The sequence below is a fragment of the Leucoraja erinacea genome, chromosome 24, assembly GCF_028641065.1.
Source record: "Leucoraja erinacea ecotype New England chromosome 24, Leri_hhj_1, whole genome shotgun sequence".
NCBI lineage: Eukaryota > Metazoa > Chordata > Chondrichthyes > Rajiformes > Rajidae > Leucoraja > Leucoraja erinaceus.
In genome coordinates, this window is record NC_073400.1 from 25456708 (window position 1) to 25469710 (window position 13003).

General features: G+C 39.3%; 1 protein-coding gene across 1 annotated transcript in view; it reads left to right on the plus strand.

Annotated features, from left to right (window-relative positions):
• Nucleotides 1-10571: 10571 nt before the first annotated feature.
• Nucleotides 10572-13003, plus strand: part of rap1aa (RAP1A, member of RAS oncogene family a) — a 45668-nt gene continuing 43236 nt past the window's right edge. The window contains exon 1 of the mRNA XM_055654856.1: nt 10572-10657. Coding sequence (XP_055510831.1) covers nt 10601-10657 — 57 coding nt within the window. The 5' untranslated portion in view covers nt 10572-10600. The remainder of the gene's footprint in view (nt 10658-13003) is intronic.

Below are 13003 nucleotides of genomic sequence, written 5' to 3' on the forward strand. Positions count from 1 at the left end.
TTCATAGCTTGCTAGGGTGAGGTGCCGAGGAGAAGGGTCCTTTTGATCTAACTATCATTTGTCAATTAGCAATGTCGCTAAAACTGTAACTCTGGTTTATTGTGTGAGACCACTCTTGACTGTTTTCCATATTTATTTGGCAATTTTTTGAATGAGGGGAAGATAAAGAAACATCCTTGCACATCAAGTGGCTTATCAATGGCAGTATATATTTGTTTTGTACACCTTTTTTTTGTGGTATTAATTTTTAGTGCTAATGGCTGTTTAGAGTCAGATTTCTTTCTACTTGAAATGCTGATGTGAATGCAGTTTTTTTTTATGCTAGCAACAGTGCAAAGTAATTTAAAATTTCAGTATGTTAAAAGTTTAGTTGGCTTTGTTGGATTGTCACCAGTGAATCAACTGTAGTTTTGTTAGCCTTTGGTAGTGCAGAACTCTTAACAATAGTGAATCAGAAATTGCCATAGATGTCTTGAGAGTAGAAGATGAGTCTCCCTTCTGATTTATTTTGCCACTTGGTAAATGCATATCTAACTTCTGGTATGATATTTGGATTTGCATTATTTTGCAGACTTAGCATTGTTTTGAGTTCAAGTTATCAAGTATTACACATGGTATATTGAAGGTGCCTAATTATTACTTGGTTTAGTCTGGTCTTCTACCCTGGTGCATTCCGATGTTTCCAAACACCGAAACGTATGAAGCTTGATAGCAATGATAAATGGATACTGTTCATCCTAGCTGAAAGCCTTTGTCTCAAAGGATTGACCATTTGGGACAGATGAGAAATTTTTCTCCAGAGGTTAGGGACTCTTTGGAATATTTTATCCAAATTGGCTGAAGAAGCTGTGCAGTGGCACAGCAGTTGGTCAGTTTTTTGGGGAACTGTTAGTACTCTGGAATAGTCAGCAAAAGAGAAATTCAAAGATTTATCCTTGACGATTTTGACTAAATATTTAATGCAATTCGATAAGGCCCCCTCTGCCTTTTAATGGGGGCGTAGCCAGTTGTTTTTTCTCATACTTGGGTTATCATTCGTATTAGTTTGATTTGAATTGTGGAGACTGATTTTTAATTTTAATCTGGGCCTTTGGTCCAGATCTCTGTGTTCCAAGCAAGCCAAAGTTGAGAGTTAGAGAAGAGATTGACATGCTAGGAGATACTAGAGATACATCCGTCTCGACTTTTTTCCATAAAAAGAAACCTCATTGGAAAAACTGAAGAGGTATCTCCATCTTGTCTTGGAAACTCACTGCCAGGGTCCTCGCCTGCTTTCTCCAGTGGCAGAAGAACTGTTTCCTAAATTGCATATGGATTCTATCCTCTGAACATAAAGTTAATTGTGTGACAATTCGAAGGAAAACTTGGTATAATTAACCACCTATTTTGATCTTGTCAAATGCATTCCTGCTAAATTTGAGGGGAGTTCTGGAGTCCTTTCCCAAAAGTCCTGATCTACTGACCAACTGATCCCAGACTCCTCTGTCCTTCTGAAGCAGTTAAGGCCATCCTTTCTCAGATATTTGGGCAACTGATTCTGGAAAAAAATGCTTTCCCCTGAACTCTACTCTGGCAAAGATTATCAGATGGATAGAAGAAATGTATCGATGTGCTCAAAGCTGTCTTGGAAAGCTAAGATTCGCCACTAAATGTTGGGAATGCCTGGTCTATGATCACTTGATGGAGACTCACTAGGATGACAGTGAGAACTATGCGTGCATATGTAGCACACAGAATACCAACATTAGTGTCAGAAGTCTCACATAGGCCTAATCGGCCACCATGGAACTCACGGAACTGGAGTGGAAACGGGTTTTCAGAGCAGCAGGACTATCTAACAAGATGACTATTACAATTCTTGAAGTATGCTTTTAAAAAGGAATTGGATCATTGAAGTGTCTTAAAGTACATTTGGCATGAAAGAGTATTGGACACATGAGATTCTGTGCTACTGTTAACAAATGAGAGCAAACAAATGGAGGTTCTTTCATAATACAGTAATTGCCTAATCGTATATTTAGTTGTGCTATGTCAAGTTGAGTTTGTTGTCATATACACAAGAACTGAAATACACGTACAGTGAGAAATCTTATTTGCAGCAACATCACAGACACAAACTCGGGCAAACACTAAAACAAATTGTACATCATTTCTAAAACGGACTGTACAGTAAAAAACACAAAAACAGTGTAAAGGTACAAGGGGAGGGGGAGGGGTTGAAACCAGTTCATGGTATTCTTCCATTCTCAGATTAGAATTTTGCTGTTTGGTTCCAGAATGTGATAATTGTAGGAAAGTAGCAGTTCATGTATCTGTTGGTGCTTCTGACATTGATGTGAACTGGAAGCAGGCAAAGTGATGATGCTAACTTTGAATAAAATGCAAACAAATGTGTATTTAACTGGATAAATTAATTGGCTAATGTTCTTGAGCCACGCTATTTGCTAGCTACTGAAAATTGCAGATTGAATTTCTTAAAGACTCTACCCAGCCTTTCATGGAATCATACAGCACAGAAGCAGACCCACCTCATTCATACTGATTGTGATGCCTACTCACATTATTCACATGCTTGGGACTTGATGACTTCCTATGTGAAGAATAAATTTGACTTTAGCCAGGATTAGGTTTATTATTGTCACATGCACTGAGGTACAGAGAGACGCTTTGGTTTGTTCGATCAGAACAGTTCCGATATACTATACATAAATACAATCAATTTAACATCTAGTACGGTAGAGCAAAGGGGAAGATACAGAGTGCAGAATATAGTTCTCAGCATTGTAGTGCATTGGTTCCTTAGACAAAGTTCAATGTCCTCAATGAGGTAGAGATGAATCTGGCAGAAACCTAGGTTATGGAAGGAACGTTTAGAAGCTGATAACAAATGGGGAAAAGTTATTTCGAAGTCTGGTGGTGCACGCCTTCAATTTTATTGCACCTACTGGGAAGAATCAATCTTGGGTGCATACTAACCACACATGCACATTAGATTTTCCTGCATTCAATGTTTTGAAGCAATTTTCAATTGTCTGCCAGCTACTCTTATTTCCAGTGCCTTGCTCTTAAGTGATTTTATTTTTCAATTGAGCATCTACCATTTTGCTTCTTTGAACAGATTGTTGCATTTTATTTTATGATTGTGTTCATGGGTCACGAGGTGTTTCGGCCTAATTGTCGATGGATTTATCTGTTGCAGCTAAATGCCAAGTTAATTCAGTATTTTAATAAGATCTAAATCACTTTAAATTACTGGATTAAATCCAGGATTGATATTTGGTGTTGTATTTTCAAAAGGTGTGGGAATGTGAGGCACTTGATCATACTAGCATGCAAATTGTAACGTCCATGGTAGTGTAAGAGGTGGTCTGTAGTGCGCAATGGTACTTTTATGCAATTAAATTATTTTTGTACATAGTCCTGTAAAGTATTGCCATACCTGAGCGCATCCCCAATTAGCAAAGTGCACAAAAATAGTCTACTGAGCATGAAAGTAAGAGGCACCATGTTTTGGCAGCATTTTCAAAGTAGTCCGTGTTGTTGCCAAGATAGAGTTAGGGGTATGCATGAAGGTTCAAGAAACTGATTGTTGGAAAGCAGCTGTTCCTGAAAATGGTGGTGTGGAACTTCTGGCTTCAGTACCTCCTGTCCAATGATAGTCTGAATGAGAAGGACCCTTGAAGCCATTTTTTTTTGTGAGAATATTTGCAGACATAATTACAAAACAGTCTCAGCACCGTGGTGCATTTTTCAGGGCATCCAAATTTTTACAGAATCAGCCAGAAAGACCTGCCTATTTAAAATTAAAAGCTATCGTGAGATTCATGAAAGCCATGTTCAGTGGTTGTTTTTTGCTTTGCATTTCTCTTGTAGCTGTCAGACCGAGAAAAGGTTGTCTGTTATGCCTCTGGCTGGGCAGAAGCAGCATTGGGATTTGGTTGGAAAGAACACTATCTTTCTGATAGTATATAGGAGAGAGGTGTCCATATACTTTCCACTGTCTACCCTGTCCTTTGTTTAAAGATGGTGACAATTGGGGCATCTCAGATATCCTTTACACGCGGGTTCCTTCTGCCAGAATTTTAAAGATTGGGGCATGGATGAGGTGCAGAAGATCAGCTCCATCTTCCTTTAGATTCTTGGCTGGGATCCCATCATTGCCCACAGCCTTTATGTTCCTCATCTTCGGAATGACATGACAAACATCTTGCAGGCTTCAAAGATCTCCCATATGCTCCTTCATAAGCCTCTGGATGATTTGATTGATAACTGATGCATTAAGACCCCAAGGTTTTAGCAAAAATGCTTTAGCATGGATTGTAAACTGGCTATCATAGAAAATGAAATAAATAAATTCATGCTGGAGAGATGTAACTAGAGTATCCCAGGAATTGATTTTTGGCCCTCAACAGTTAATTGACTCAATAATTAATGATTGGAGGTGGGAACAGAATGCAAGCTCTCCAAGTTTGCTGCCAGTATGAAAACGAGTAGAAGAGTAAATTGTGATGAGGACATTGATTCGATAACCGGATGTAGATAAACTGATTGGAAAAGAACACAGCAAATGTAATTTAATGTGGGGAAGTGTCAGGTCATACACTCTGGTAAAAGGAATCTAATGGTGGATTATTTTTTTAATGTAGAAAGATTGCAAATTGGTGCCATTTGGAGGGATTTATGTGTTTTAGTGCATGAATAGAAAAGTACTTGTAAAGTCAAATAAGTAGTGGTTCCCTTAAAATATCTACTGGCTGTTCTGCTAGGATGCCAATTATGATTCCATAATCAGACATTTTATATGATGCGATTTAATTTGTATTACATGGGCGGAATTGGTTATGATGCAATTTTAATCGGGTATTGGAGAACTACTTAAAATATATTCATGGTTTGACGAGCTGGGTAAAAAAGCTGTCTAAGGAAAGAAGAACACTTTCTTTCTATGTAACCACTCTGCAGTAATCAGATGCCATTGCCTCTTTAGAATAGTGCCAGTTTCACTGCAAGTGGTCACTGAAATTGACAAGAATCACTTCTATAGACACGTGCAATGCTACTCTAAACAATGTAATGTGCACCTTTTAGTATTTTTAGCTTGGAATATTCTCAGCTATTTATTTTTGTAAATTCTACAGGTGGTATAAAATTGTCATTCCACGTCTAAAACAGCCCCTAACCCCCCCCCAATTTCCTCAAACACAATTGTTTTTGCAACAAGAATTTCTATAATGCTAGGTTTCTAGGGGATTCAACTCTCGCATTATAGCAGAACTACCTGGAATAGCAATGGGTGCCAAGTATATTAGATTTACCAGGCTAATGCTAGGGATGAGCAGGTTGTCCTGTCAATAGGGGCTAGAAAATTTAGGAGATACATTGCGTGACTTGACAGGGTAGATGTTGGAATGATTTCACTTGTGAAAGAATCATGAACAAATGGATGTAGTTACAAAATAAGGAGTTGGTTATTTAAAACACAAGGTGGAGAAATGTCTTCCTTTAGAGTAGTGAATATATTTTCGCAGCCCCTGAGGGTAGTGGTGGCCGGTTCTTCAGACTTGCGGTGGAAACAGATAAATATTTAAAAGATTGAGGCTTCTCTGGACCTGTCACAGAAGAGTTGAGGCCAGCATAGATCAACTATAATCATACTGAAAGGCGGGGCTGGCTTAAGTGGCCTGTTGGATTGCTCATACTTTGTAGAAACAGGGTTTCGACCTGAAATATCACTTATCAAAGTTCTCTAATGATGCTGCCTGACCTGCTGAGTTACTCCAGACTTTGTCTTGTTGTACTCCTATTTTGTGTTCTCGTATTCATTGACTTCATTCACTCCATTAATTATATAATCATCTGCCTTGTGTAGAAAACTCCTGTGCCAGTTTTGGTGGTTGCATATAATTTTACTTGCAAATTATACCTGTAAGTATCTTAATGAGATTAAAATACCTTTTTTCCAAGCAAAACGATTATTGTTTTGCATCTGAATAATCCAAGAATATCTAGCTGTACTTAATTTATATCTACAGCTGAAGCTGTAGCTCAACAGAGAAGTTTGTTGCTGGTAGGGGTTATTTTCACCATAGCGAGGTATGTGAACAACTTTGTTTGCTTGCTACCTCGGCATATCGTAAGCGAAGAATGATTCCGACCCAAAAGATCACCTATCCATGTTCTCGTGAGATGTTGCCTGACCAGCTGAGTTACACCAGTGCTTTGTGTCCTTTTGTGTAAACCAACATCTACAGTTCCTTGTTTCTATAAATCATACCATACGCAAGTACAACAGGTAGTGCAAAAAAGAGAAGGAAACGGTGCAGAATTTAGTGTTATAACTATAGAAAGTGCATATTTTAAAGTGCAAGGGTTGCTGCAACAAGGTTGGGAGATCGGGAATTCATCCTTGGCATGTGTGAGGTCTGTTCAAATGTCTGGTAACAGCAGAGAAGAGGGTCCTCTTGAATCTGGTAGAATATGCTTTTTACTTTAATATCTTCTGCTCGACTTTAAATGGGAGAAAACGGAATGTCCAGGGTGTGAATTGTCCTTGATTATGTTGGCTGCATTCCAAGGGGGGGGGGGGGGGGTGGTTTAGGAAAGCGAAGAGGCGATGGTAATGGGAGACGCTGGGCTGGTCCGCAACTCTTAATTTCTTGCGGCCTTGAGCAGAGCAGCTGCCAAACCGAGTTGTGATGCATCTTGATAAAATGCTGCACCTTATGCTCGTTCCATTACCTGAAAGAGACTGATGAGTTATTAATTTGGTCTGAAGTCACTTCAGTGCCACAGGTTCATTTTAACATTGAAATAAAGTGTATACATGATTTGCCCTCCTCCCTCACCTTTCATTTTGCCGCTCTCTCTTCCCCATGCTGCCTTTGTAGCTTAATGTCACATGACTAGATTGTTTGAAATTTACATTAAAAAAATTCCTGTGAAAAACAGCAATGATAATTAAAGAACTTGCAAGTATGAAAAATCTCCTGGCAATGGAATGTTCACACAATCTCAAATAGTAAAATGTAGGAACAAAATGGTGAGCCATGCTCTTTTCCTTTCACAACTCTCTTTCACTTGTGCAGTTTTATGACCGTACATGGAAAGAACTTTTTTTTGCCAAGAGGCTACTGTATAACCTAAGATAATTGGTGAGTGATGTCATTCTGCTTTTGTAAAAAAAAGCGCTGATCTGTTCGTTGGGGTTTGCCAAGATTCAGCTTGTAGAATGTAAACATGTAATTCATTGTTTATTCCAAGCTGTATCACAACAGATTTTTTTCCCTCTCTACAGTGAATTTTGAGCACCAAGAGATTATCTAGCCCTGTTGCCCACAAAGTATGCCTGGCTGTTTGAATTAAATCGGGAGGGGATGCACTACTATAAAAATACTTTTTCTGGAGAAAATTGTTAACATTGTGGGAAGAAATTGCCAACAGCGGAACAAATAACTGTTCTGCAATGCAGAGAGGGAAAAGAATCCAAAGGTTACAGTGAGAAAACAACCAATTGGGAAATATTTAAAATGTCTGCGGGTTCTGGCTTTGAAAGAGTTTGATAAGATAATCTTTTTGAAGGTAGCATTGGAGAGAAATAGTAAAAGTAGCTTTCTGTTGTTTAGAGAAGAACACTTGCAATTTTAGATTGTTTGAAAGATTTGTAGTTTAAATACTAAAGCCAAGACAAAGGGAGGGTGCATGTAGTCATTGATTACACAACATTGGCATCTCACTTTGAGATTTAATCTTGCAATGCTTTTTATATCACTCCGTAGGCCAAGTGCAGTTGCTCTTAGTAATGTATTTCTCCAAATACCCCTTCCACCAATGATCTTTTTATTTATCAGCATTGTTCGGATTTCTGGCATCTAGTCGTTTTCATTTACCAGTGTTAGTAGCCCTTTCAAAATACCACTAATCAATTTGAAAGATGGAGCTGCAGCAGTCAGTTAAGTATTTGTATTGCTGTTTAATCTGACAAAGTAGAAGATGTAGAACTCTTCTGGCAATGAAGAGCTTAATAATTGTAGGACATTGGAAGAGGATTACTTGCAGTCAACTGTTTGAAGCAATTTTCAAATCGGCTTGTTGGTATCGATCAGAAAGAATGTGCAGAAGAGATAAGGGGCAGGAAGAAGAAAGGAAGAGGACGAGCCAGTGGGCTGAGGGAGAGCTGAGAAGGTGAGGAGACAGTAAGGGCTACCTGAAATTGGAGGTCAATGTTCATGCCGCTGGTGTACAAACTGCCCAAGCGAAATATGAGGTGCTGCCCAAGCAGTCGTTCCAGGTGCAACAGAGGTTCACCTGCATCTCCTCCAAACTCACCTATTGCATCTGCTTCTCTAGATGTCAGCTGACCTACATCGGTGAGACCCAAGCGTAGGCTTGGCGATCGCTTCGCCGAAAACCTCCGCTCGGTCCGCAATAACCAACCTGATCTCCTGAGCACTTCAACTCCCCCTCCCATTCCGAATCCGACCTTTCTGTCCTGGGCCTCCTCCATGGCCAGAGTGAGGACTGGAAATTGGAGGAGCAGCATCTCATATTTCGCTTGGGCAGTTTGTACCCCAGCGGCATGAACATTGACTTCTCCTTCTTGCTTCTTGCATCTTGCTCTGATGACTTTAAAAGTCACTTAGGTACCATTTCAATTTCATCACCACAGCAGACGAGGTGTAGGAATGAACTGCAGTTGCTGGTTTAAACCGAAGATAGACACCAAAAGCTGGAGTAACTGCGGGTGTGACAGCATCTCTGGAGAAAAGGAATAGGTGATGTTTCGGGTCGAGACCCTTTTGTCACCTATTCCTTTTCTCCAGAGATGCTGTCTGACCCCCTGAGTAACTCCAGCTTTTTGTCTATTATCACCATATCAGGCATGTTACGCCTTTGTCTTTTGAAAGCTAAGACATGAACAAGAGCTTTGAATGTTTTTTCCAAATTGATGTCTGAATGAGTATTGTTGCAAAAGAGGATTAGCCTTAAATTGTGGGATAAATTTGAATTGATGCACTTTCATGTGACATTCATGCAGGGTAAAAAAAAAAGACTGCTTCTGCCATAGCTGTGTCAGCTCTTTGTAAAACATATCTGGTTGATTTTCCTGTCCTGGATGGCCCTGAAAATGTTTCGTTCAGTGTACCTACAATTACAATTATAAAGTTGCTATTTGCAACTATTACTACCATTTGTATCTGGCAGTAAATTCCAGATTGTAACTTGGTATGTCAACTGAGCAAAAATCTTTGTGCATTGCAATAAATCTGTGTTTAATTGATAAGTACATTCAGTAAACAGCATCACTAGGAAATGTACAATAAAGTGTAAAGACCATTTAAAAAACTATTTTAAATGACATTTTTTTCAGAATAGTTTGTCTTCACAGTGTTTAAGCTGATTAGGTTTTCCTAGGTTTTGAAGTAGGCTGCTACAGGATGCAATAAATGTGCATTTTAGCAGGATACCAAATCCAGAGTAGTTAGGTGTCACATCTCATTTTGAAAAGTACTTGCACTACGCAGCTATATGTGCATAAATTACTCGAGTAATAATCCATCGTGACCAGTGTTGTTCTCATTGTATGGAGCATAATTTGCTGGATTTTTGTGGGATATGTATGAGATTTTGAGTGCTAAATGTAATTATAATTAGTGTCTTTAGGGCATCAAATTAGTTAACTTGCATTAATACCTAATGAAGGTGATATTTGGTACATATTTTAAGCTTTATCTTCATTTCCTCATTCAACTATCACCTTTTCCCCTGGTGAAATATAGCTCAGATTTGCATTTTCTTTCCCCATTCCCCAGGATTCTGCTAACAAAATTACTAATCATTTTACACCCTAGTGTGATTTAAAAAAAAAACACAATGTAAGCTTTTTCAGTCTCAGAATCTGACACAATCGATCTGATTTAAGTTTGGGGCAGCTTGTATTTTACATTCCGTTTTTCTATTTAACCCTCGGGTACTTGTCATAATGTAGCATCCATTTTATCTAGCATGTGCCTTTTCCTTGACATTGCAGCATTGTTAGTATCAAAAGATTGTAGCGTTCCATGATGACAAAAGAACTGGGGCTGCTACTTTAGTTGGCTTGTTTTTTCTTGACTTGTAATTATCAGGCTCTGTTAAAGACAGACATTTCTCCAAAAGTAATTGAATTGGGAGAAAGTAATAACTTGAAAACTGTGTCATGCATTAACTCTTAGATTAAAATATTAGCAGACTATTACATAAATATCTTCAATTTGGTTGAAGATTGTATTTACTCGTCATTGGTTAGTTTTTTGTGCAACAGTAATTTGTAACGTTGCCAAATGAAAATTGATTTGCAAGAAGCTGTTTATGGAATAAGAAACTTCTACCTATATGGTATCCATGCAACATCAGAGTGCCAGTGTTGTACTGCTAATTAAGTTGTTTTAGTGTATTCATTATTGTACGGTTGCAACTTCAAAACGGGTAGATCTCAGGGCAAGATGGAAATATGAATAGGATGTATATATTTTAAAATTAGCATTGTAGCATACAAACATCCTTGTCTAAGCAAATTATTTTTTCACTTTCAGATAGTGACGCTGTGTAGCAACGTCACAGGATGCGCGAATATAAACTGGTCGTCCTTGGCTCGGGAGGTGTGGGAAAGTCTGCGCTGGTGAGTATGAATAAGGAAACTAGTCCAGAATTGCACTCTACTTTTATTCCAGAGCCCAATGGAAGGATTTGTAAATGTTATGTTACTCGGGGCTGTGTTTTCTCTACGTGAATCATTGTTGAGCTGCTTAATTTGGTTTGGAGAGAGAGCATGGAAACGGGCTCTTCTGACCACCAAGTCCACGCTGACCTTCAATCACCCAATCATGCTAGTTTTATGTAATCCCACTTTCCATACACACTAGGGGCAATTTACAAAGGACAATTAACATACTAACCTGCACATCTTTAGGATGTGGGAGGAAGCCTGAGCACCCATAGGAAACCCACCTGGCCACAGGGAGAACATGCAAACTCCGTGCAGACAGCACTCAAGGTCAGGATCGAACCCTGGTCTCTGATTCTGTGAGGCAGCAGCTCTATCAGCTGTGCTACCATTCTGACTATAGTTCTTCTGATTTTTTTTTTGTTTTTAATTTTCTTCACCAGAGAAATTCTCCCATATCTGATCCATCTCTGGTGCAATACTCATCCAATTCTGTTATACCAATATTAAATATTCTAGAATGGCAAAGTGAGAGTGGTTATTTTGACCCTTCTGCCCACGTTGGCAGTTTGGTGGAGCAAATCTACTCTGCTGATTTTTCCCTTAATTTAATAGATGTTTACAACCCTTTCAGGAAGTGTAATTTTTCAAAGTTCTCATTCTCTTTTTCCCCTGTTTGTCCTCAAGTAACTGATCTTTTGTACTGTAAACCAGTTTAATCTTATTTACTCTAGCGGATGCTTTTTGATTTTGAACACCATTCTCTGCTTCTCTGCTTTTAAGCAGACCCTGACAATATTTCAGGTCTGCAGACATAACTAAAGCTGCTTATCCCTTGTTCCATTCAGCTTGATTTCTTCTGAATTCTGAGGTTGACAGAATTGAATTAATTATCCCAACTGAAAAATATAATAATGTTGCATAATTATCCCTATTCTATTAGGTTTGAAAAATACGTTTTGACTTCAACATCTCCGATGCATCACTGATACATCACTGATCTTGGTTTTAAAATTACACAATATTATACCTTTTCTAAGCTAGTTTAACCGTACAGCACGTAAACAGGGCCTTTGGCCTAACTTATCCATGCTGACCAAGATGCCCCATTTGCCGTGTTTGACCTATATCAATCTAAACCTTTATCCCACACCTATTCCAATGCCTTTTTAAAAGTTGTTATTGGACCTGACTCGACTACTTCCTCTGGCAGCTTGCTCCATACAATTGCCCCTCAGATTCTTATTTAATTGTTCTTATCTCACCTTGCCCTACTTGATTATCCTACTGTGGTTGGTGGGGGAAGAGGGAGGAATACTCGGTGCATTTGCCCTATCTATTCCCCACGTGATTTTATACAGTTTTTAAGAAGGAACTGCAGATGCTGGAAAATCGAAAGTAGACAAAAGTGCTGGAGAAACTCAGCGGGTGCAGCAGCATCTATGGAGTGAAGGAAATAGGCAACGTTTCGGGCCGAAACCCATCTTCAGACCTGATTTTATACACCTCTATAGGATAATCCCTCTGCCTCCGGTGCATGCTGCCCAACCTCTCCCTATAGCTCAGTGCTTTGAGCCCTGACAACATCTGTAAATCTCTCCAATCTTTCCAGATTAATGGCATCTTTCCAAGAGCAAGGTCTTTCCAAAGCAGGACATAATACTCCAAATTCTGCCTCCCCGGCATCTTGTAAAGCTGTTACATAACATCTCAAATTCTATGGTCAATTCCTGGATTAAATGCCATTGTGCCAAAAACTTGCTTCACCACTCTATCTACCTGTGACACCATTTTCTGGAAACTATGTACTTGTATTCCTCGTCCCTCTGCTCTACAATAGTCCTATTCACTGAAGGTGCTGTCCTGGTTTGACTTCCCAGAATGACAGTTGCCTGCAATATTCAAATCCACCCCATTTGCCATTCCTGCACCCAATTGCTCAGCTGATCCAGATCCTGCTGTAATTCTTAATAACCATCTTCACTCTCTATGATACCACCTGGTGACAGATGACAAACAGTAATAGGTCCAGCAGCAATCCTTGTGACACATCACCAGTCACAGCCAACTGTTCAAAAACAATGTTCCATTCTCTGCTTCCCACCATGAAGCCAAATGGCTGGTTCCTCCTGGAACCCATTCTGTACAAGTGTATTAAGTTGCATTTGCTTTATTTTTAGCCATTTAACCAATATAAGACTGGTTAGGCAAAATTAGGCCATTCCTCTCCACCCTATTCTCGTGCCGCTTTCCCATAATCTGAGCTAACTCCAGTTCGGCCTGCCCCACCGGGTTACCGAC